General features: G+C 41.8%; 1 protein-coding gene across 4 annotated transcripts; it reads right to left on the bottom strand.

The window, feature by feature from the left end:
* Window positions 1–1356: 1356 nt before the first annotated feature.
* b3galt2 (UDP-Gal:betaGlcNAc beta 1,3-galactosyltransferase, polypeptide 2) lies at window positions 1357–21914 on the bottom strand. 4 transcript variants are annotated; one of them, XM_085386750.1, is made up of 2 exons: window positions 21745–21914; window positions 1357–3643 (listed from the first exon to the last, which is right to left on the bottom strand). In XM_085386750.1, exon 2 carries the CDS (start codon window positions 3444–3446, stop codon window positions 2115–2117), a length of 1332 nt encoding a protein of 443 aa, XP_085242876.1. In that variant the 5' UTR covers window positions 3447–3643; window positions 21745–21914; the 3' UTR covers window positions 1357–2114. The 4 variants fall into 4 exon arrangements, with proteins under 4 accessions (XP_085242876.1, XP_085242878.1, XP_085242875.1 ...); XM_085386752.1 differs by lacking the exon at window positions 21745–21914 and adding an exon at window positions 13285–13429; XM_085386749.1 differs by lacking the exon at window positions 21745–21914 and adding an exon at window positions 12596–13418.
* Window positions 21915–25793: the final 3879 nt, after the last annotated feature.

Genomic DNA, 25793 nt, shown 5'->3' with positions numbered 1-25793 from the left:
CCACTGTGGTGACCTCTAATGGGAGCAGCTGAAAGAAGTTCGAGCAGTTGCATTTACCCTCAGAAAATTTTGTGAATTGTGTATATTTGTGAAGATTACCTTGCTCCACAAAACATGAAACTACTGTGAACTTTTTTTTATCCCTTTCGTGATTCCTGCAGCAGTCTATTAGCAAGTTCATCATCATCTCCTGTTGTTTTCAGCTAATTAGTTAGCTGTTCTCTATAGCAATTTGTTTATTGCAGTGACAAACCGGTGACAATGCCTATGTTTTAACACTTCCATATTAGTGTTAATAACTATACTCTTTGGCTGCTAGCTAGCTGTTGTAGCTAGCTCCTGGTTTCAAAATGATATCAGTCATATCAGCAAAACAGTTATTAATGTATGCATTACATCGTATATTGATCCTTGTGATTGATTTAACACTGAAATGCAACCAGTCCACTTTTAATACTTAATATTTTCTAAATGAAAATTCAGATGAGCTGAATAGCAGTAAACTGTAATGCTAAATGATTTCTCTACATATCATTTGCTTCTAAGAGCAGGCATAAACAGATGGTGACAACCTGAATCATTGTTCCCTATGACATATGATGCAATATTTCTATTCTGATGAAATTTGAAAATACCCCCCCATCCAGAAGTGTGGTGGCTGTGAAAGATCAAATGCACTGCAGCTTAAGAAAGCATTTTTGGGAAGACATTAATGGGATGGAACGGCTGCAGTAGTAACTGTGCACTGAGACTCTTCAAAAAAAATAAAGGATTCATTGCTGTGAGGAAGAAAAAGATGCAACCTAATGTACATTTTAATCTCAAGATTCACACATACATGTTTGCTATTAGCCATTTACTGTCGCTTGTGATTTCCAAAACAGTTTCATCACGTTATTGTCTCCCCAGAAACACGTTCCTTGGGTTTGGTGAATTTTTTTTTCTCGTAAGCTTTTGTGGCATTTCATTAATTTCGCTTGTGTGTTTTTTTCCATATGGTTTTCTTTGCTTTTAACTATTTTTCATGTGGTGTTTTGAGTTGCTGTGCATTTGAACAACTTTCACCGCCACTGTACATAAGGTACAGGGCTTATTGCATGGTTTGTGTGGACAAAGTGTGAAGCACAGGACATTGCAGTGAATAGATGTCCGCCCGATTGGATACATATGAGGGAAATTTAGTTATTTCTATTAGCAGAAATGTGTTCCATCCATTCGGTACTCTTTTTGATGCCAAGGCTCACTGTAGCTCCTCTGCTAACGTCCGGTGGTCCACACCACTTTACGTTCGACAGCTTAGGAAGAACCCCCGACAAAACAGACACACACTGCTGCACACAAAGTGATTTTGGAACGTTTATTCGTTAACAGATTCATTGCACATTTGCTGAAGTGCAGAGTCATAGTCAATGTAAAGCTTTAAAAAATACAATCTCAGTCATCTCTGATGTGATTCTGGGTGCGTTCATGTCGATCGTTTTAAATAAAATACAGTATATGACAGATAAACCTTCTCTTTAGGGTGGTAGTCATCGATAGATCTGGAAAGTAAACACTGAGAAACAGGGCAGCATAACTGGTCAACGTCAAAGGTTCATATCATTCATTCATATTTAGGTAGTATAACTTTTTGACATAGTACATGTACATTTCCCTTTGTCTTTGTAAACACACTTGTGTCTTAATGTTTTTCTTTTTTTTCCTTTTGTTTTTTTTGTGTATTCGTAGAATGTGACATACAGTACTACCCTTTAGAGAAGAGCATAAATTACCACCTTTCTGTTGGCACCTGAATTATCATAAACACCGCTCTTGAGCTGCAGCTTTTTTTTCTTTTTCTTTTTTTTTAGCACGCTCCATTTCACACAGAAATGTCCCCCATTCTCCCTTTTGGAAATAGCTCAATAGATTTACAATACATATTTTTTTCATTTTTTGATTAAAAAAATAGTTTGAATCAACTGTACACAATACCAAAAACAATGTGCTTATCCCCATAAGGTATAGTGCTGAGAGTTCAACATGCCCTTCACCATCTGTAGTTACACTGAACTCTTCTATCCTTCCCACCTTTCTTCTTTTTTTTTTAAGATGGGGTGTAATCGCAGGATCCATCACGGAGGCCTCTCTCCGTGGAACTTCCGGTGTCTGTGCCTGCCGCTCTTTTCCTTGGCCATGTTGATACAGGCGTTGTGCTTGTTGCTTTGCAAGTGGTTCCAATACTTGATGAGTTCATTGGGTTGGAACTGATGGGATGTGATGAGGTGGCTGTACTTACAACTGGAGTAAGACACACGCCAGTGGTTGAAAAGGAACTCGTTGGGAGGGGGTGCTGGTTCAATGCGCAGCTTCGCCAGGCAGATTCCCACGTAAACATCCTCCAGGTGCAGCCTGCGTATGCTGAGCGAGGCCTGGTAGATCAGCTCGGCCATGTCCCCTGAGAACACGTACCCCGTGCCTGAGCAGAATATCGGGTAGCGCTCGCTTGGATACACCTCTGGTGGCATGTACCACTTGCTGTCTTTGTTTCGGTTTGGTGCATAGCCCCTCATCAGGTAGCCAGTGAAATACCTCTGCCTCGGAGGCATCTCAGGTTTCAGCAGCTTCTGGATGAGATATTCTGTATTGACAAACATGTCACTATCTGTCTTCATCACGTAGGAAGCATGTGGGCAATAGGTAGCTACCCAGTTCATGCCCATCAGAGTTTTGATGGTCAGGTTGTAGTAAGTGTCCTGATAGTCCTGTTGAATGATATCGTGGTAAACGCAGCTCTCTTCCTCGATTCTGCTCTGAAGGAGGGTGTCCGAACTCTTTCCTGTGCCGAGCAGGAAAAGACAGACAAACCCCAGGCCCATCGCCACGCTCTCGTTTCCCCATGTCTGGCGGATTGCATTGCGGGCATTGGCCTGTCCTGGCTCAGCAGCTATGAGCAGGATGAGAAAGGGTGTGCTGTCTCTGCACTTGAAGGGCTCGTTCAGGATGTATCGATAGGGCTGGGCGCTAAGCCTCCCGCCAACACCCATCTCCTTCTCTAGCGTGTTGTTAGTACTCATCGAGTCCCCGAGCCCCATTACACCCATTCTGGCTCCTCCACCTCCTCCTCCCCCCACGACTGCTGCCTCTCCTGCTGCCCCCTCACCCTGCTGAGAGCTGAGGTTGAGGAGAGGTTTTGGTGCAACATTCCCTGTTTCCCTCCAAAGGCCCCTCAGGGAGTTGCTCTGGTTCGCCTCTCCCTTGGGGCTTCGAAGGCCCCTGACAGTGTAGGCAAGCGGGTTTTCGCGAGGCCCGCTGTGCCCTGGCAGCCAGTCTTGGTGGCTGAAAAATAAGAAAACGGCGAAGAGCAGGGCCAGTGAGACGAGCCCGGCCACGTGGGTCCGAAAGAGGGAGCGCTTGACGGTCCAGGTCATCTTGATGGGACAGCAGTGCCGCCGTCTCCACTGCATGATGCAGGTCGGGGTCGCAGGAGGCTGTTGCTGCTGCTCGAGAATGGGCGGCGGCGGTCACATACAGTCACCGTAAACATGTGGTTGTCAACAATCAGAGGGTTATCTGAGCTGACAGACAGGTTGGAGTTAGCCTCCTGGTGGAGTCAGGGGAATGTCTGAACCCCCTCCGATGCAGCTTAGAGCAGGGTTAAAATCTGAAAAGAGAAAAAAAGGAGACTGAGAAAACAGCTTTGGAAGCAGCCCAAAAGCACCTCCTATTCACTGGCACAGAGCCACATGTTAGTTGTCTGAATTGCAGGTGTGGTTTTTATTGTGGGAAAGAACTGAACCTAATTATTAATTGTGCTTTGTTTTTCTCATGGCTTGTTTTGACACGCTCGAGTGACTTTGACTAAAAAACCCTCAGTTAGAGCTTTCTGTGGATGGAGGGTCCAATATGGCAAATGGCTCTCTCGGTAAGCTGACTTAACAGTTCAAAAGGAAGTAGCTGATTCACCGTGAGCACTGTTGTATCTTTGATTGGACAGGGACGAACAACACGGCAGGGCCTGGATGCTGCTCTGAAAATTATGCATACAGTGCATCTGTATGGTTGAAAAACAAGCACTCCCAGTTGTGTCTAGTTGCTGATATACAGAACACATCCCGAATAATTCTATCTCATGGTTTACACAACTGACGGCCATAGATTTGCACAGTGACAGAAAATAAAGGGAATCAGGAATTCATCTCATGGTTAAACCCAGTTAAAATAGTCAAGACTGGTGGAAGCTACATTTTGGGCTGGCAGATTGGTGGTAGGCATGGTGAGATGGTGGTTTCTTTTTTTCTTTGCATGTCATTACTCAGTTTAATGCCTGGGGCAAACTATAAATTGCAGGTTTGGCCCAACGCGGTGCCAGCAAACGCTACCCTGAGCCGCATGGGCAAGCAAGTGTCATCAGCCCCCCGCAGCGCGTCAACAGCTAGGGAGGAGATGCATCTGTCAAAGTGAGTTTTCAGGGTCCAGCAGGCAGCGGTGCCTAAGCCTGAGCCAGCCTCTGGTGATAACAGCCATCACCAGCCATTCACCTTCTACCTCCAGCTTATCAATGCTGCCTACTGTCTAGCTGCGATCACCCAGGCTGCTTGAGGTTGGAACATGGAGACGTACAGTATAAGGAGAGGACAGATAAGGAAACAGGCAAACAGTGTGGACAAAAATCTACGTGATTATGTGTGCTGTCCAACAGGACGTTGTGCACAAAGAGAGACATAATGGTGAATGCGCAGAATGCAACTGACAGACAAGCCACTTAGAAAACTCTATGCCAGGGGTGACAAATTCAAGGTCCGCTGGCCAGAATCGGCCTGGGAAAGCCTCAAATCTGACTGTTTTGTTAATCCTGTGAATTAACAAAAAGTTTAAAGTATTTGTAATTACAGGAAAGTCTAGGCAAGGACAACCCAGAACTACTTCTGTTATTTTTACACATTTATTTCCAATACTGACATATTGTTCATTTACTACAGCAGCCTTTCTTTGTCATATACAAAAAACCAAGACATAAAGTTGAAAATGTCCATCTTTTTTCCCTATATTAAGATATTTCACAGATTAAATGTGTAATTAAAGGGCTTTACACTGACTGACACTTAAGATCAGAGTACGCTGTATGTGGTTCATGATCTAAAATGAGCCTGGCTCTGTAAACGCACTGTTCTGAAGCAGGATTTACCTAAAAAGATTGTGGTATACACGCACCAGCTCAGCGAGTCACCAAGGCAAACAGTCAGCTTGCACAAAAAAAGCATTTACTATGCAATATAGTCAATCACATGGATAGCAAACAGCACACATGCAATCATTTTTGTTGGGATCACTGACAGACAAACCCAGAATATAATGCCGACAAGATTTAATGATACACACAGCAAATACGCTACACACATAATCAGATCTGTGTACACACACAGACAAAAGATGCATGTGCACATCACACATAATTATATTCACACTTGACGCAAACATCATCACTGCTGTCCACGTTGACTAACACACACACACACACACTCATGCTGGCAGTACACATCACTAGAGAAAACAGAATATGCCAGCAGAAACTTGGAGGTTGTACTAGACTCTGGCGAATATTAATGTAGCAGCAGTGTAGCAGTCTAGAATCCCCTTTTGCTTCCTGTGTGTGTTAATTTACTGCCTGCCTGCATTGCCTTTCTTGCTTGTTTGCTTGCTTTTTAATAATTTGAGATACGAAACAATGGAGCAATAATTTTTGCAAATGCAACATGCCAGCTTGCTATGAGAGAGTGTTTTTTTTCTAAATCTAAACTTGCAATTTTCAGTTTCCTGCTATGTTTGCTCATTCATCATGACAACTGACAAGGAACACGATAACCTTTTCAGGCGAGTGTGCTTACCCAGCGCAAGCAATTACAGGAGAATGAGAGAGGCCAGGGCCGGCTTTGTTTTAAAGGTTAACGTACTTTACATCGAAGCACATCCAGCGCTTGAGAGATTTCTGCTGTCAGCTAAATGAGCATGTAGTTCCATGAGCTCTGATGAAGAGTCCACACACAGAGGCGCATACACATAAAAATAAACATGTACGCACGGGTACACACGCGAAATCTGACATCTACCCCACCCACGCGCTTACAACCCTCAATGGATTTCTGACGTTGTTTTGGATCTAAATGCCAATTTCACCAGGAGATCAGGCATCCATTTTTAATTTTTACCAGTGCAATTTAATCTGCCAATGCCTTTCCTCATTAATTCATTTTCTTCGCTCCCATCAATGTCCCTTCTATATAAGCCAATTAGTTACACTAGTGCTAATTAAAGCCCCAGCGTTTCAGCAGCGGTCAATAGTCAGAATGACGCCTCGGGGAGTGGCACTTTGGTAACATACTAAGCATACATTGTAGTGCCTTTTCTCTCAGCCTTAAAATCAGCAGGAAGAAACTCCCAATGTTCACACACCAATCACCACGGTTTGCTTTCTTTCTTTCTATGCCTGCATAAGCAGCCTAGACTGCTTTTGCCTGAACATGTTGTGAGACGCATGCAAAACAAGCTTTGCCGATGTCAATGAAGATATGACCTTCATTTGATGAAAAAAAATGCACTTTGTGATAGTGACACATTTTCTTGAGGAAAACGGCTCACAGAGCGGCTGCTCACTGAAGTTAGAGGTTAAATTCTGCTTCACTGGAACCGGTCCGACTGATTATGTGGTTCATTTGACATTCCTGTTTCCTCCAATAACACCAGCCTTGAAGCAACCACTACATTTATGATTTATTTTAATGCTAAACTAGTGTTACGCCATACTGCCTTCATTGGAGTAACGAAAGCTCAGGCATCTCTAAAAAGAACCATCAAAGGCTAAACAACATCGACAAACAAATCCTGAGTGTTGTGGTTGAATGAGATATAACTTGTATGGAAAAACTAGTCTTGTGAAACAATGTTCTTTGGACAGAGAAGACCAAACTAGAGATGTCTGGGCATAATGCACAGGGCTGCGTTTGGCAAAAACCAAAAACAACAAATCAGCACAAACACCTCATTCCAACTTGCAAGCACAGTGGTGGAGGGGTGACATGGCTTATTTTGAAGGCACGGGAACTGGGCACCTTGCATTCAATGAATCTAACACGAACTAGTCTGTAGACGAAAGTAGATCAGCTACAGCTTGACTGAAACTGGTTCATGCAACAAGACAGTGGTCCCAAGCATACCAGCAAGCCTATAACAGAATGGCTGAAAAATAGCCCCCCCTCCGAGTTGCAATACCCAAAAAAAGTCCACAAATGATATGGCAAGAGCTTAGGTCACCTGTGCATTTAGAATGCCTGTAAACATAAGTGAACTGAACCTAAATTGTAAAGAAGAACGGGTTGTACAGAAAATGACAACTTCAAGTTATTGCTGGTAAAGGTGCTTCTAAAAGCTACTGAATCATGAGGTGTACTTAGTTTTCACAGGGCTGCAGAGTCCAGTGAAAACGTTTTTCACAACACTATATATACATCATAAAGCTGTGAAATTTATGGTTTTCAGGGTCTTTATCATTAACTCGGTTTCCCTGGGTCTTTTCCCGTGTTGTAGTTGTGTGTCTTATTTTGAAAGAAATATTTGCACGTTATTCTATATATTCTCCTTCCTTCCTTGTCTTTCCCCTCCTTCCCCAATCAGTCGAAGCAGGTTACTAAAACCCCTCACTTAACCTTTTTCTACCAGAAGTCTTTTCCTGTTAACTTCCTAATATGATCTCCTCAATCATGGACCTTCATCTATAAAGCCCTCCTTTTGGCATCAAGTTTGAAAATACCATCAGTAAAGTATCCAGCACATTCAGGTCTCCTTTGCATAACTGGTTTTCCCTGCGTCAGTAGCACGCACTGGGCTCTCCAAATCACAGACAAACAGTATCCCACAGTTGTTTATGTTTTTGAACCCATTTTGCACAGAGAGGCATTTTTTGAAAATTGTATTGATAGCAATGTTGAATATTATTACACAGGAAACAAACAACTACACGTAAAATAATTACACCGTGGCGCCTCTGCCTTTCTAAATGGAGGGACGGTAGCTGTGTGTGTGTATGTAAGTGTGTAAAAGTTTGGGAACCACTGTGACATAATCCATTCCTCACTTCTGTTCAGCAGCACTCCACTTCAAGAACCTGTCATTTCATTCTCAGCCTTTTGTTTACCATCTGATTGCAGTGAATAGTTCAACATGTAAATCCAAGAATACTAGTAACTTGAGATCAGGGGTGGTGGTCATCCCTATTCTAATTTCCACACTGTTGTTCTATTTCTGAATGGCCAGCTGGCAGCTTTACTTTGGTTATATTTACTAAAGTGAAAAGCAGGGTTTTCACAATCTTAAGAAAACTGCATTTCTTTAAATAAAAATTATTAAAATAAATTGCGTCTTAACTAGTGATGAACCAAAAACTAGTTTCAAGCTCAAACTTTTCTTTACAAAAAAACCCTGACGGCCAAGATCTTTTTGTTGTTGTCTTTTTTCACATTTTTGCCAAGAAAACAAATTAATCTATCCATCTAGTAGATTTTAGGTTGCTTTGATCAACTTCAAATTATTTTAATTCATCCTTTACTTTATACTATGGCAGGCATTGATCTATCCCTTTGTTAAATCTGATGTCATTAGCCATTTCCCAGTCCAATGCTGCTTCAGTTTTCCAAATCAATCAAACTCTGAGCCACCACTCAGAGAGAAAGATCTTTTCAGCCATAATAAAATGATCACTGCGGCTGTTCTCCCAGATATTACAGTTAAGTTTACATTCAAGGGTTCAGCCGAGTTGGACGTTAACAGGAAGCTATCTCACTGGTTTCTAACTAAAGATGAGATACCAGGTTCTGACCAAAGTATGTCTAAAATACTAAACAGAAAACACATTAGCTGTGACATTTAAAGGGTTAGTCAAGCTGGGCCAACTTACATACAATGATGTGCCACATGGTGGCTAGCTACATAGCTATGTTTAGGCTAATATAAATACATTAGCACAGGGATGATAAGAAGTTTTTTCCCAAAAGCTTATATCAGCTGTCTCTAATGGGCCATCATGTGGAAAACTTCAGCCAAGAGATGAACCAACCTCAACACCAGGCTGATCACTAATATGTTTCTATGGTGGGCTGTGCAGCAAATGAAAAGCAAGTGAATAAAAAACCTGAAGAGACTAAGAATTCAATCCAGTTCAGTTAAGGTTTATTTAGGTAGCACGAAATCAGAATAGCACTCCCGTCAAGGTACGTTCTACTGTGAGGTAAAAACCCTGCAGTTCTGGAGAAAAAAGATTTTTTTTAACCTAATTTTTGTTTCTAATCAAAATAAGAGCCACAAATGAGGATATTCGTTTAAAATTTTGATAGAACAGTAGCAGTATAATGTCCTCGTAAGTGGATATCAGGCCCTTGTAGAGCAAAATTTAGTATTTTGGTCTAAATAACCCAAAATGCGATGTCCACATATGTGGACGCCAGGTCCTAGGAGGTTAAGAAGCAAAAAGACACTTTCACTTACTCTGCAGTAACAGCTGTTACGTGGAATATCTGGAAAGGAAGAATCTCCACCAACTGACTTGTTGCGCCAGTGGCATCCTGTTACAGTAACACACTCAAATTCAGTGAGTACTTTAGAACAACAATTTATTTGTAGAAGGCAAGAGTGCATGTTGTAGAACAGAATCTAGATGTGCAAATACATTTATGAATTCTATTCAAATTCCATTTGTTTGACAGTCTACCAAAAAATCTTTCCAAGGACTATCAGTCAACTGCACATCTACAGTAACCTTGGATGGAAATCACAGTGTCACCAAAATAAAGGTCAGAGAAAGATTAAAAACAGACACACACACACACACAGAGAGAGAGACACACACACACACACACACACACACAATAAAATAAACTAAAACAGAATAAAATAAAAGTGCTATATGGACTATCCTTCAGCTATAGAACAAAGTTTAATATACTGAAACAGACACTGAAATAAAAAATAGTTTGAGTTTTAAATGAAACCATCTTCAGGTTACTGCTTTTCATATCCCCTTTAATATGCTGCTTCTTCTCAACACATCTGTCTGAGTCTAATCTGCTAGTATACAAATAAAAAAAAAATAATAATAATTTGTAAAATTCATGTAATTCATGTGATACAATTTTTTAATTTCGACACTGGATTAAAGAGCCGGCACACAGTGTATGCTGCTCCTTGATTTCACTGTTTTCTTTTGTCTCTGTCTATAAATCCAAGTGTCCTCTGTCAGTAACGCTTTACTCAAAAACAAACGTTCCTGTGATATATTTAGTTACGTGGACGAGTCGTTTTATCTGTAGAATATTGATAAGGTCAAAACCCAAATACAAAAGAAGGAAATTTGGCATTTGTTGTACTTTTACAGGTTTAAAAATAAAACCGCCTTGTATCTTTACCCCCGCCAAAAGTAAAAGATTGTCATGATGTTTTAAATAATCCACAGACTTGCCGTCCAAGAACTAAAGAAAAAGGATAATTTTCAGACCCTTTGAAAACGTTGTTTGCTGTCTGACTCAGCCTGGAAAGGGCCGGCAGGATAGGGAGGGCTGAGTTCTTGCTAAGTGTTGAACAGACGAGACACTCTGGATGGCCAGCTGCGTTTTATTTTTTTTAATATCCTTCATGACTAGAGCCTGGTCAAATGTGGGCCAGGCCACTTGAGCCCTTCCAACACACGACATAGCCATATCTGATCCTTATCAGGTCAGCTGACCCAAATTACAAACTTTTCTGGTATCTAATCAAGAAGTGTTATTCATATTCTGGTTTTAAGATAGCCATTTCTTTAAACTGACTTTGATTAATCAAATAACTGATAAATACTGTAATATAAATGTTTTTTTGTTGCAAAAAAATGTTTCATAACAAGATAAATTGTTAATGTTTACAACTTCCCCCAAACTGCTGGTAGTTCTCTCAGGCAAACAACTGAAAATAAAACACTGTGCTGTTAGGAAGTGGTGCAAATAATTCACTGAAAATGACTCGCTAGCACACGAATCTTTACCTGACATATTTTACCATGCAAACAAAAGTAGGGGCAACAAACAAATATCAGATGTTACTTACGTCATTTTCTAGTAAATGTATAAATTTAGCAGAAAGCAGGACCTCAGACTCTGCTCTCTCTTTCAATCATCTCCATCATTTTCCCCATAACTGCCTTGATCCTTTGCTCATACCGAGGCTGCTGGTTTGTGGTTGGCTCTGAGCTCTGGGTTTGCTTTAGTCACTTTTCCTTTGTTAGCTTTTTTTTAAAACAACCATGTTTAAGCGTCTGTTTGTTGCTACAGACGGTTTACTTTTATGAATCTTTGTCTTTTGCTCACAGTGAGGAACTTCCACACTAACGTAACCTCAGCTTGTGGCTGCGAGTGTGGAAATCGGCCGATTCTGACCAATGCATCACATTAAACAGATTCTCTTTAGATGTTTCAAAGCTGATTGGATTAAAAAAAAAGTGATTTAAAAAAATGGATTATTTTCAAACATACATCAGCGTTCTGAACTCCACAGATGTAATCCAATTTCGTGTAAACTGAACCTTTACCACATACACTGTAGACAGTAAACATTTAGACTCGCTTGGTCTTTAAATAGCTTTAGGTCTGAGTAATGGCAGTGACAACAGAAAGTGTTGAGCAGCCTTTGGACTTTGACTTGGACTCCCGACCTTTTAGGAAATCAAGCTTTGGCATCCAGGACCCACCGCAGCTGTAAATATTATGCTACAGCATCGCACTTCTCTAAGCGAGTGACAGACACAGAAAGTGTTATCCACTTCCGTTAATTGTGCTATCTGAAAACTATTACTGCTGTATTTACCTCTCACAGTCCTAACACCCTGCACATGTTCTCTTCCCTTGGACTCTTTTTGAGGACTCGGTTCAGACGCCACTGTAATAAATTATAAGGGGGTTTGAAAATTAGACCCTATTAAAGTTTCATAGTCTGGTGGTCAGAGTGAACACCCTGACGGGGGAGGTTAGCCTTTTTTTCCCTCTCCGTCGCAGCATTTAGCAGATATCCCCCAACTATGCACGGTCTTTAGTGCCCAAAAACACTCAGGCAGCTCGACATGATGAAGTGGATAAAAAAAACCCTGTTAATTGAACTGGATCGATGGAAAGTCCCTGGCCTTGCATCTTGGCAGGTTTACAGAGGGATTTCCTAAACTTGATTTTTATGGAGACTAATACAGCATGCACTACTGACCCCTTTTGCTGACACTGTGCCTCCAGGAATGTCACACAAAAACCAGGCAAGTGGACAACATTAATTTTTAGGGGAAGAAATAATAGTGGAATTTAAATAAGTGGTCCTCTGGTACACCTTCCCCGTGGTATGGGGGGGGAAGAGGGGCTTCTGGAAAGTATCTGAGACGAGATGCATGATGTTGGGACAAAGGTGTGTGGAGAAATTGATTGATGGCTAGATTGGTACTCGTCAAGGCTGCTGGGGAAGAAAGGTGGATGTAATGGAGGGGAGAGGAGGGCGGGGAAGGCTAAATGAATAATGAGGATGTGGGGGGACCGATGAGACGTGCAGGGCTGCCTACCTCCTCCTCCTCATGCTGCTGCCGCTGCGGTAGCTGATGGGGCTGCGGTCGGCTGAGGGAGAGCAGGGACCCCGGTGCCTGCACTCGCCATCACCGTCTCTCAGGACTGGAAACAATCTGGGCTTTAGTTCCCTTCCCCCTGTTTTTCTAATCGCACTGACACCTTCAATGCGTAAGGTCCCTCCTCCTCGTTCTCATCCCCACAAGCTCAACAAACCTGCGGGTTTTGGTTCTCCTCCTGCTGCGACTCCCCCTCTCCTTCCTCTCCTGTCTTGCGCCTTGTGCCCGCTCTACACTGCTGCCCTCTACTTCATTTACGTATCCCCTCACCTTTCTGTTTCTGCGTTGTTTTCTGATTTTATCCAAGTTTGGCCCGCTGCTCAGATGTGTTATTTCATGTCAGAATGAAAGCAAGAACACCACAGCATCCCCGCCCCGCAAGGCTATCGGGGAGCCCGCTGAAAAGCGACAGAGCAGCAGGAGTACGGCTGGTACTTCACGATGCTCGGAAAGCTGGTGTTAGGCAGAAGGGGAGTAATAAAAATGAGCAGAATAGGAAAAAATATATATATAATCTTCCATATATAAGTCCAATCACAGCCAAAACATGTTCCCCGAGTCCTGGAGTGGGAAACGGAAACAACAACTCATCTACCTTCACCTCCCTGCTTCGGGTTTTCAGTCCGCACCTTCTTGTTTTTTCCTTCTCCTGTGCTCCGTCTCAGAGCGACCCCGGTCGGATTCCTCAGCCGGGCGAGGTACCTACTGGCCCGGGGAAGCTGGCTGTCAGACACCGCTACACTGACAGAACTCTCCCACGTCACCGCATTCTTAGCGGAGCATCTCACGTGACCCACTTCAGTCACTCATGCTACCTTCAAGGATCGTGGGTGAAAAAATGTCCTCCCTGTATTCTCCCTCTCCCTCTCCCTCTCTCTCTCTCTCTTTTTCTCACACACACACACACACACACACACACACACACACACACACACACACACACACACACACACACACACACTCTGCGTTCCAGCAAACACTCTTACAATTAAAACTTAATCAAGCCATGCTGCATTCATATTGTTATTTGACAATTTAGGGGACAGTTTTCTTCATCTTTCAGTTTGAGGGTATAATCAAACTGATAACTGAAGATTTTAGAAACTTTATTTTCATCTTGCCACACAGTGGAAATGCTGTAGACATGTTATGGCAATAATGTTTTATCTTTTAATGAGGCAGGTGTTTTGGCTGTAATTAAATGGCTGAACTAAGCCATTGTTTGCTGAAGCCCCAATCGTGATGCCTCAAGGCCATTATTATGGCCTTTGTTATCTTTGTGTTTTGAAATAGATTGTGATAAGTGATATGGGTTGAAGAATGATTGTAACAGATGTGCTATGGAGCCGATGGTCCTAAACTCATAAACTGATGATCATAAAATATAGAGGTAGACAAATTAACCCCATTGGTTGGTGAAGTCCATTGTTGAGCGTAAAGAGGAGCATTTTCGCTTGTCCTTTGAAACTGGACATGCTGATGACTGATAATCCAAGAGACAGAGCAGACTTGGTGTGTTGTGATGTACTTGGTAGGATCTTTCTAAAAGCATGCCTTCCTTTTTTGACCTTTTAACTCAAATATTTTATACAAAAAGACTTAAGAGTAGGGAAAGAGTGAATAAAATCAGTTTACAGAGGCCACAGATTAATGGAGCTTAGGCCCACTTTAGTTTGATTTAGAAAATAAATTTACAACACGCAAGACATAACCAGCAATGCCTTTTAATCCTACGCTGCAGCCTTCCAAGGCATTCAGCCATAGCTGACTGCATCGACCTGCCATAGTTACATTTCTTGGGGGATGCACATCAGATTACATGAAAGGATAGGGCACAGAGTTAAAAAAAAAAAAAAGGATTTCCTGTTATGTCATAAATTATGACAGATTTCCTACAGAAGTCTAACTCGGGCCTTTCTCATAGCCTTCTAGTTAGCCAGACTGGCTTTTAGTTTTACAACAGAGAAGAAGCGAAAAGAGACTACAACATCTCAATTGTGCCTCAGACCTACATTCTCAGCAAAAAACTAAAAAGAAAAAAGAAAAAAAAGAAACCAATGCAGAAGGGTCTTAACCCTGCATTTTATTTGGCTGCCAGAAGACTCTGGTCCTATAGAAATCTGTGGAAAAATGGTTTTCTGACTTGACCTCTGTAAACATTTTCTTGACAAGTTTATGGGCTCAGACACTTATGCTGTGTCATAAAAAATTGAAAAATTAAGTTTATTTTGTAAGCCTCGGTCATATGTTTCAAAATGGATATTTATCCATAGTATCCTAATTAATTAATTACCTCTGGTTTTTCTGGTTTCAAAAGGAATGCAGTTGTACAGTCTTCAGGAAAACACCCCTCTGCTCCTTTTCATTTTGACCTAGTTTGAAGTCTTATTTCAGGACATTCATTTCATTGAGTAGGATTTAGGGTATGCCTGCCTTGGTATCTTGGGAAGTCACCACAATATGAAGATGCAATATTTCTCAGCAAAACACCAAAGAAAACTTTCTACTGGACCCTGAACAATGAGACTTTAGCAACCAATGAGTGATGTCACTTTGACCACATCCATCTTTTACTATCATTTTATGACATTAACATTAAATACGATTATTTTTGTGGAATGGCATGTAATGGGAAATCATTTATATTTGGACTAAATTCTCAAGGAGTCTGTATATATTTTTTTCTACCTGTAGTGCAGCAGTTATGCATTTCATTAAAGCTGCAATCCAATTACAAAAACAATACCTCATGTAAAAAGTGGAAGTCACATAAAGAAATCTGACAAAGAACAGGAAATCAAATACGATGTATCTGAGACGGGAATGTGCAGTTGTTGGGTTTTTTTTTTTTTTCCGCAAGTTTTCTCTTTGTTTAGATCCATCTGGGTGACAAGGTGCACATTTGATTATCAAGGCAAAGAAAATCATGGTTTCTTCTTGCTTTATTCTGATCCATTTATCATCCTTACAATGTTTGAGAAATCAAGAATGATTCCAAGAATCCAGTGAATTGGTGACAGATGTAGTTTAAAAACCAAAAAAGACCTCTCAACAACCCAAAGCTTAGTTCTTCCATTTTTCCCACATCCGCTTGAATGCAACATCACTCCCTTCTCTCATTTCGCTCCCCCTCCTTCACAACCCACCACCCTGCTCCCGCTCTGTGGGCGGAAAAAAGGGGGATTTAACTCGGTAAGAGCATGGTGGCCAGTGGTTGTCTGGTAACAGCTGGATTTGCCTCCATTGTGCTCTTTGTTTAACTCTGCCTGCAATGGTCCTCCCTGGACAGCGCCCTTCTCATTCCAACTGTAAATTAAAAAGGCATCTTTTGCCCCGTCTGCTACATTAGTAATGCATTATGCACACATGATTACCAACTAAATTTAGCATGCTTTTCACATCTAGACTAAGAACAAAACACACACACACATTCGCACGAAAACAAAACAACATGTGCTCCCCTGCAGATTACAGCACAGACTTCCTGCCTCCACTTCATGAGTCTGAAACCCTACCTGCCTCATTAATGACCTAAAGACAATGCAAGACCCTTCATCAACCCTCAGTCCTGTTTACACTCATCCACCTCAAAGGACCAGTGTGTTTCCTGATAAGGGATGAAAGCAAGCTCGCCTCTCTCCCTCTCTCAGTGGAAGTGGACCAGATGGAATTATAGCTCGTGCGAAAAGCAGCTCACCACCGCTCACCAGAGGGAGAGCGGCCTCTCGCAAGCACTGTAAATATTGTAAGGTACACTGCAGCACAGGAGCACCGGTGACTGAATAATTAATAGGAGCTGTGTCTTTGACAGAAATATTTTGGAGGCCGTTAGCTCTGCTACCTGGCCAGTGAGAACATATTTGTCAAACGAAAGCAATGTCGAGGTGGTGATTGATTTCCGGTGGCTGCCAGGTTAGAGGCAGCGTGCCTTCGTACATTAATATCATGTGGCATCTATCACAGGTCACTTCCTCAACTCATCTAGTCTTGGCTGCCCTGCAGAGACTAGCGTTTCAAAATGTAAATCGTCGTCATTAATTGCCAGGTACCCCCGGGGCGTCTTGGAATGCCTGCTCGGGTGTGTTCCACGCAGATATACACTCACCCAAATGCATGCTTTTATGGTGTTTTTACATTTCTTAGAAATGTCTCGTAGTCATTTCTTTATAAACCATTCATATCCGTCCCATTCACAATATATATATATATATATATATATATATATATATATATATATATATATATATATATATATATATATATTAAAAAGCAGATAACGAGACAAACCATTTTTAACTTATCAATTAATTAATTACACACAAAAAAAAAACAAAAAAAACCCCACTGCTATAAAACAACAACAACAACAAAAGTGAAGCCAACTTTCTTTTCTGTGCAAAAACCCCAAGTTCAAACACAAACGACCAAACATTTTACTAGCGGCCTGGGAACCCTTTCACATTTGAATAATTTCTCATTTCTATGCTTTGAGTCATGGTCAGTTCGCCATAATGGCTAGTTCTGGAAGGAAATGCTAAATGACATGGAGAATAATGCAGCTATATCTACCTTTTCCCTCTGCGAGTTTACTCATTTGATGAATCAATTGGTTTTTTTTTTCTTTGTTCTAAAGCGTTTTTAAGTGCGTTTGCCTCGTGCTGCCCCGTACTTTACATTCTGTCTCTCTTTTTTTCCCCCTTTTCTGTCTGACACTGCTGGGAGAAGAACGGGTTGGTTATCTTGAAGCGACGCCTTTGACGAAATGCAGTCTCAGATGAAATGCGAGCTGTTATTGCTTCTCTTAAAGAGTGCAGTCGCAATATCCTGTGGCAGAGCCTCAAGTACAGGCAGGGCTGTCAGGGAATATTTTCGCCTTGAGTCAGACTCAAGTCTCTTGTTCACAGTACAGATCCTGGGGGTCAGCTCTGTTACAGAAGAGGGCACATTACAAAGACTGAATTGCTTCGATTTCATATTATCTCAGAAAGTTTGAAATTACACTATTAAAATGTGACTTTTTTCATTTAAATCATTAGGACAAAGTGACTAAAATATCTGCTTCCATTGCACATGAAATCCATAAATGTTAATTTTAGTTTAAATCGAGTAAATTCTTTATACAAATCCCACATATGGCACAAAGAGGAGGAAAAAGGGGGAAAAAGAATTCCTGAAATGTCGCAACAGATGCATTTGGCCACATTGATGACAAAGGCAAAATGTGTAATGTCTATCACATCCATATGAAAATTCACAGAGTGAATTAGAAATGCATGGGAGGCACACAGCTGGCATGCAGTCTGAATAGTAGCATGCCTGTCAGACTGGATTGTCTGGATTCTTGCAGGCTGGCGACAAAAGAGCAGTGCTTACTGCCAATATAGAGAAATAAATTAATGAGAGCCAGCGTGCATGGCTATCAATGACAAATCTTTTATCAGTTTGTGTACAGGTAATTTATTTTAATTCAGTGTATAAATCCACTGCCTGCACAAATGTGCACATAAGATGCTTGGCTTCTTGGCTCAAGAAACCCAGGGCTGTCTGACCGTCAGAGCCAGATATAGATGCGGTCAGACAGTCTGAGATCCAGCCAAAGTGTACAAATAAACCATCTACGCAAGAGGAGCTGGAGGCAAGAGCAGGAAGCCATGAATAGACAGTTACAAGGCAAACATGACATTTATTTTATGGCGGGAGAATATTACGAAGGGATCTCATAATTACCAGCCTTTACAGTGAAATATAACAACCACAGAAAAATGACAAATGGATGTGGAAGGCTAGAATTTTTAATATATGTGTTTGCTAAACTTGGTTACACAATACAATACAAAAATAACACTATAATTGTACTCACAAAAACTGGACCACTGACATCTTGGATGGATTGTAGTATAGATATTACACAGGAAGATGGCAAGTACTGTGCAAAAGGCTGAGGTGTGCCAAATTATCCAGGCAACACACAAATCAGTGGCAGCGGGAGTGATGAATGCAAATTTAAAAGATCGGTCCAGCTGCGAGTGCCTATTTGTTAAACACGGCAGAGGCTCTGTCATGTTGTGGGGCTGCATTTTAGTGTGTGGTGATGGGGATTTTGTCAAAATGGAAGTATGCACTGTCAAATTTTGGTCCAGCTGAGCTTGGAATTTGTGTGGGTAAAACCTTGTCGTGAATGGGCTGCCTATAGGATTAGCCTACATTCTTATTAGCTGTTCAAATATTATTATTTTTATTTTTATCTAATTCTTTCCTGCTATTTAGTCTTTCTATAAGCAATTTTTACATAGTTTATTTTGATTTTTTTTTTAAATTCTCATTAATATATAAAAAAAAAAAAACACCCAGCACGCCCCTGCGGGCGGTTTATCCTTCAAGCTCGGGTCCTCTACCAGAGGCCTGGGAGCTTGAGGGTCCTGCGCAGTATCTTAGCTGTTCCCAGGACTGCGCTCTTCTGGACAGAGATCTCCAATGTTGTTCCCGGGATCTGCTGGAGCCACTCGCCTAGCTTGGGAGTCACCGCACCTAGTGCTCCGATTACCACGGGGACCACCGTTACCTTCACCCTCCACATCCTCTCGAGCTCTTCTCTGAGCCCTTGGTATTTCTCCAGCTTCTCGTGTTCCTTCTTTCTGATATTGCTGTCATTCGGAACCGCTACATCGATCACTACGGCCGTCTTCTTCTGTTTGTCTACCACCACTATGTCCGGTTGGTTAGCCACCACCATTTTGTCCGTCTGTATCTGGAAGTCCCACAGGATCTTAGCTCGGTCATTCTCCACCACCCTTGGGGGCATCTCCCATTTTGACCTCGGGACTTCCAGGTTATACTCGGCACAGATGTTCCTGTACACTATGCCGGCCACTTGGTTATGGCGTTCCATGTATGCCTTGCCTGCTAGCATCTTGCACCCTGCTGTTATGTGCTGGATTGTCTCTGGGGCATCTTTACACAGCCTGCACCTGGGGTCTTGCCTGGTGTGATAGACCCCAGCCTCTATGGATCTTGTGCTCAGAGCTTGTTCTTGTGCTGCCATGATTAGTGCTTCTGTGCTGTCTTTCAGTCCAGCTTTGTCCAGCCACTGGTAGGATTTCTGGATATCAGCCACCTCCTCTATCTGCCGGTGGTAAATACCGTGCAGGGGCCTGTCCTTCCATGATGGTTCCTCGTCTCCCTCCTCTTTCTTGGGTTTCTGCTGCCTGAGGTATTCACTGAGCACTCGGTCAGTTGGGGCCATCTTCCCAATGTATTCTTGGATGTTCGTTGTCTCATCCTGGACTGTGGTGCTGACACTCACCAGTCCCCGGCCCCCTTCCTTCCGCTTAGCGTACAGCCTCAGGGTGCTGGATTTGGGGTGAAACCCTCCATGCATGGTAAGGAGCTTTCTTGTCTTTATGTCAGTGGCTTCTATCTCCTCCTTTGGCCAGCCTATTACCCCAGCAGGGTACCTGATCACGGGCAGGGCGTACGTGTTGATGGCCCGGATCTTGTTCTTACCATTCAGCTGACTCCTCAGGACTTGCCTGACCCTCTGCAGGTACTTGGTGGTTGCAGCTTTTCTAGCGGCCTCTTCATGGTTCCCATTCGCCTGTGGGATCCCCAAGTACTTGTAACTGTCCTCTATGTCTGCAATGTTGCCTTCTGGTAGTTCAATCCCCTCAGTTCTGACTACCTTCCCTCTCTTTGTTACCATCCGACTACACTTCTCCAGTCCGAACGACATTCCAATGTCATTGCTGTATAGCCTGGTAGTGTGGATCAGTGAATCGATGTCTCGTTCACTCTTGGCATACAGCTTGATGTCATCCATGTACAGGAGGTGGCTGACAACTGCTCCGTTCCGTAGTCGGTATCCGTAGCCAGTCTTGTTAATGATCTCACTGAGGGGGTTCAGGCCTATGCAGAACAGCAGTGGGGACAGAGCATCTCCTTGGTAGATCCCGCACTTGATGGTGACTTGTGCTATGGGCTTGGAGTTGGCCTCTAGTGTTGTACGCCACATCCCCATTGAGTTCCTGATGAAGGCTCTTAGGGTCCCATTGATCTTGTACAATTCTAGGCATTCCAGTATCCAGCTGTGGGGCATTGAGTCATAGGCCTTCTTGTAATCAATCCAGGCAGTGCACAGGTTGGTCAGTCTGGTCTTGCAGTCTCGGCTGATTGTTCTGTCTACCAGTAGCTGGTGTTTTGCGCCTCTGGTATTCTTGCCAATTCCTTTCTGTGTCCCGCTCATGTATTGACCCATGTGCCTGTTCATCTTAGCCGATATGATGCCTGACAGGAGCTTCCATGTAGTACTGAGGCAGGTTATTGGTCGGTAGTTGGAGGGGACCGGTCCCTTCTTGGGGTCCTTGGGGATCAGGACCGTCCGGCCTTCAGTTAGCCATTCCGGGTGTCTCTCGTTAACTAGCAGCTGGTTCATTTGTGCTGCCAGACGCTCGTGGAGTGCAGTCAGCTTCTTCAGCCAGTATATATATATATATATATGGATGCTGATAAGATGTGTTTGGTTTCCTCCAAACGTAGCACTGTGCATTATGACCAAACATCTCTATCCAAATTATATTGATCCAGAAGTCATGTAATTTATTTAGATGCAACATTGCAAACCTGAGCTGTGATGCTTTGTTCTCTTTAGACAGAAGAGGCTTTCTCTTGGCAACCCTTCCAAACAAACCATACGTGTTCAGTCTTTTTTTAAAATCGTACTGTCATGAACTTTATGCTAACCGAGGCCTCCAGAATCTGAGATGTATGTCTTGGGTTTTTCACAAGTCCACTGAGCAAAAGAAACCAAATCCAGCTTGGATTTGCTGGGATGTCCACTCCTGCATTGTGTTAACATATAGCTGAATGTTCTCTATCAAAACAGTGCCACAACATGCTGTTGCCAATACCGTTAACACCAAACTGTATGCATACTACTTACTATCACTGAACTGAAACCACAACATGGAAGCAAAAATTAACCACTATTCAAATGAAACCAACAGCATTTGCAAGGTTGACAGATTTCAATATGAGAATGTTAAAATGTGAAGTCAGTGATGCAGAACAAAGGCTAGAACAAAGATTGTGATTACCGTTTCACTAGGTAGTCCTTGTTACGAAATCAGTTTCACCCCGGTTCTTTTTATTCCTCGAGGCATCAGAGACGGCACCGGAACTCAGTAGTCATTTTCACAAAACCTTTATTCATCTTCATTTAAGCATGCATCATCTAGAAGGGGAGACGTGCAAGGCCGGTGTCCCTCTGCAGATCTTCCACTCCTTTGTTTGTTACAGTTAGCTTTATAGAAGCGACCCCATCATAAAACCCCCATGGTGTACTGCAAACTCTGTGTTTGTGTGTGTATGCTCGAGCACGTGAGTGCCTATGTGTGCGCGTACCCATATGTCTATGTAAGTGCACGTAAGTGAATGTGTGCGCGTACCTGTGTGTATGTGCACGTGAGTGAGTGTGCATGTAGGTGTGGGTGTGTCATAACAGTCAAAGCACTGTGTGTGTGTCTCTGTGTACGTGACTTCCTGCCAGTCATAAAAGTAGTCTCCACTCAACATTAACTTCTCTTTGTCTTACTTTCACAGTTCAAAGTGGGGGAGGGCCTCCTAGAAATCTACTCCTAAATTCATGACGCACTCAGGCCTTTATTGCATCCAAGGCAGTGTCAGTGTCTCTACAATAACTCTACATCCTACCTAGCACATTTCTAAACTCTCAAATAAGCTACGCATATCTTCATCCTCCATGATTAAAAGAAAAAAAAAGATGATTAAATATTTCAAAAGGTGTGAGAGCTTTTCATCATACTCAGTATTATGCAAGAAAGCTATAGTGTATAACAAATCATTCAGTTTTTTCTGTAAGAAAACCTGGTTTGGCTTACAGATCTCAACACTATAGAAGCAGTGACAGAGAACAGAACAAACAGAACCAAAGATGATATCCAAAGAAGAGCTTTGGATACTGAAGCCTGGAGAACTGTTGCTGAAGACTGCTGAAAGAAATGACACAAAACCTTGCCTAAGAGAGTTCTGAATAGGTTGAATCCAGGGGCGATTTTAGGCCATTTTCAAAACACCCCCAAAGATTTCTTACTTTTTTGACAATATTTGCTGTTTGTGTGACACACTACTAAAAATATAAAAAGCATATGGTACTTGGTTGAGACGTAACATTTTCACAACAAAAGTATAGGTACCCCCCCATAATGGTTTGTTCCAGCTCCTCTCCCCTACTCTGGCTCTAGAGCCGTTGCTGCTTGAGCGATGGTGGCTCAGCGGAGCGGAGGTTTAAGTGCGTGGCTTAAAACAGGGCATATTAGCTGCATTTAACCTTGAGTTACTCTTTATATAGTTAGGTAGTTATCAGACCATGTTTCTTTTTAGCTGAAAAACATTACACCCAGGTAACCTGCAGTGTTAAAAATGTGTTTTCCGACGATGTTTGCTACCCTACAATCCATCCTGCTCTGTAGTAAAATCAGCGACATTTCACCGTCCTGTTGCTCCCATAGAAATGTATACAGCCTATTTAAAATCTAAAACTTAAAATTGTCCGTAGCCTACTGTTGTTACCACTGTCCTGTTTTAAATGGATACTAACTAACTAACTGACTGAATGCCCATTAACCTTATAACTCCTGTTGTGTGTGTTTGTGTACAGAGAGACAGCCAGGTTCATAATGGATATAAGGAAGTTTTTTCAAAAAAAGCAGCGACATTCAGGTAAAAGTGTAAAATCAAATGATCCGTGAATCAAGAATAATGTTGGATCAGTGTTTCAATGTGTATCTTTTATTAGATGTTCATGTGGTTTGGTTGTTTGCCTTTTGGTTGAAAGTAGACTGAGAGAGGACTTTTTGTTAGTGATCTTAATAGTATTTTTTTCATATTAATGTAATTTTTCATCTAATTGAATATAATCTATTTGTGTATGATTGTTAGTCCAAAGAGGCAGAGAGGAAAGAGGGAACGTAAGGAGAAAGTACAAGGTCAGGAAGAACCAGGTAAGAAAACAGACAGGGAATACAGAGAGCGCAGAATTATTAGGCAAGTTGTATTTTTGAGGAATAATTTTATTATTGAACAACAACCATGTTCTCAATGAATCCAAAAAACTCATTAATACCAAAGCTGAATGTTTTTGGAAGTAGTTTTTAGTTTGTTTTTAGTTTTAGCTATTTTAGGGGGATATCTGTGTGTGCAGGTGACTATTACTGTGCATAATTATTAGGCAACTTAACAAAAAACAAATATATACCCATTTCAATTATTTATTTTTACCAGTGAAACCAATATAACATCTCCACATTCACAAATATACATTTCTGACATTCAAAAACAAAACAAAAACAAATCAGCGACCAATATAGCCACCTTTCTTTGCAAGGACACTCAAAAGCCTGCCATCCATGGATTCTGTCAGTGTTTTGATCTGTTCACCATCAACATTGCGTGCAGCAGCAACCACAGCCTCCCAGACACTGTTCAGAGAGGTGTACTGTTTTCCCTCCTTGTAAATCTCACATTTGATGATGGACCACAGGTTCTCAATGGGGTTCAGATCAGGTGAACAAGGTGGCCATGTCATTAGTTTTTCTTCTTTTATACCCTTTCTTGCCAGCCACGCTGTGGAGTACTTGGACGCGTGTGATGGAGCATTGTCCTGCATGAAAATCATGTTTTTCTTGAAGGATGCAGACTTCTTCCTGTACCACTGCTTGAAGGTGTCTTCCAGAAACTGGCAGTAGGACTGGGAGTTGAGCTTGACTCCATCCTCAACCCGAAAAGGCCCCACAAGCTCATCTTTGATGATACCAGCCCAAACCAGTACTCCACCTCCACCTTGCTGGGCAGTTATTTTGCGCCTTGGTTTTTCCACATGCTTCTTGCGACCCTGTTGACTATTTTGAATGAAACGCTTGATTGTTCGATGATCACGCTTCAGAAGCTTTGCAATTTTGAGACTGCTGCATCCCTCTGCAAGATATCTCACTATTTTTGACTTTTCTGAGCCTGTCAAGTCCTTCTTTTGACCCGTTTTGCCAAAGGAAAGGACGTTGCCTAATAATTATGCACACCTGATATAGGGTGTTGATGTCATTAGACCACACCCCTTCTCATTACAGAGATGCACATCACCTAATATGCTTAATTGGTAGTAGGCTTTCGAGCCTATACAGCTTGGAGTAAGACAACATGCATGAAGAGGATGACGTGGACAAAATACTCATTTGCCTAATAATTCTGCACTCCCTGTAGTGACAGGCAAAACAGAAACTATTAAACTGACAAAGAGAAAAAAACAAATTTTACTCACACAATCTGGAAGTTGTGTTCTCCCTATATTAAAGCTGCTATACAGAATCTGCAAAACGAACTGGGTTGAAACATTTTTGACCCTCTTTAACAACATTCCAACATAACATTATAATTGATTGGGGAGATTAAAATTAATGATATATTTTTGTGGTTCAGCCACAACTCTACTAAAACCTCAGCCAGTAATAGGTAGGCCAACTTTTGGACCGTCCAGTTGTCTGTATGACTGCCGCAGTACGTACATCACATCAGAAAGTGCCAAACAGCCCTGGTGGAGTGAGGAGCTGTAAAGAGAAGCAGATGCTCTGTTTATATTCTAAAAATGTTTTAAGCTTGTTTCAAAATTCTATACTGCAGCTTTAAATGTTTTCCAAAAGCACACATATACTTATCATTGTTTCTCAAACTTTTTACAGTGTGTACCACCTGATAAAAATGTCAAGCTCTCCTAAGTACCACTATGAAAGCATGAAAGTCATAAATCTTACAACACAAAATTAGCATTATTAAATTAGTAAAATTAACATCTGCAGTAAAGATTTTTTCATGCATGGTATACATTCTACCACAGGCAAAGTTGCCTCCATTTTTTTATATATATATTTTTTATATTTTGTAATAATTTATTTGTAATAATTTATTCTGTTTTGGGAGTGTTTTTTTATGCATCTGTATTATATTATACATACACATTAAAAGTGAATCTCTGTCCAAAAAAATGCACTCAGTTTACTTTTCACTCACTATAAGCATCATTCATAATCCCCCCCCAGTAATTAAGGAACTATATGTATTTTTTAAAATTCCA

Source organism: Rhamphochromis longiceps, linkage group LG17, assembly GCF_057381845.1.
Source record: "Rhamphochromis longiceps isolate RC_006_pf linkage group LG17, R_longiceps_female_GT1.1, whole genome shotgun sequence".
In the NCBI taxonomy this organism is placed as follows: Eukaryota; Metazoa; Chordata; class Actinopteri; order Cichliformes; family Cichlidae; genus Rhamphochromis; species Rhamphochromis longiceps.
This window is presented reverse-complemented; position numbering and strand designations above follow the sequence as displayed.

Bases quoted from the DNA above. Each gene is read 5' to 3' on its own strand.
- b3galt2 (XM_085386750.1), bottom strand. From the start codon at position 3,446: ATGCAGTGGAGACGGCGGCACTGCTGTCCCATCAAGATGACCTGGACC.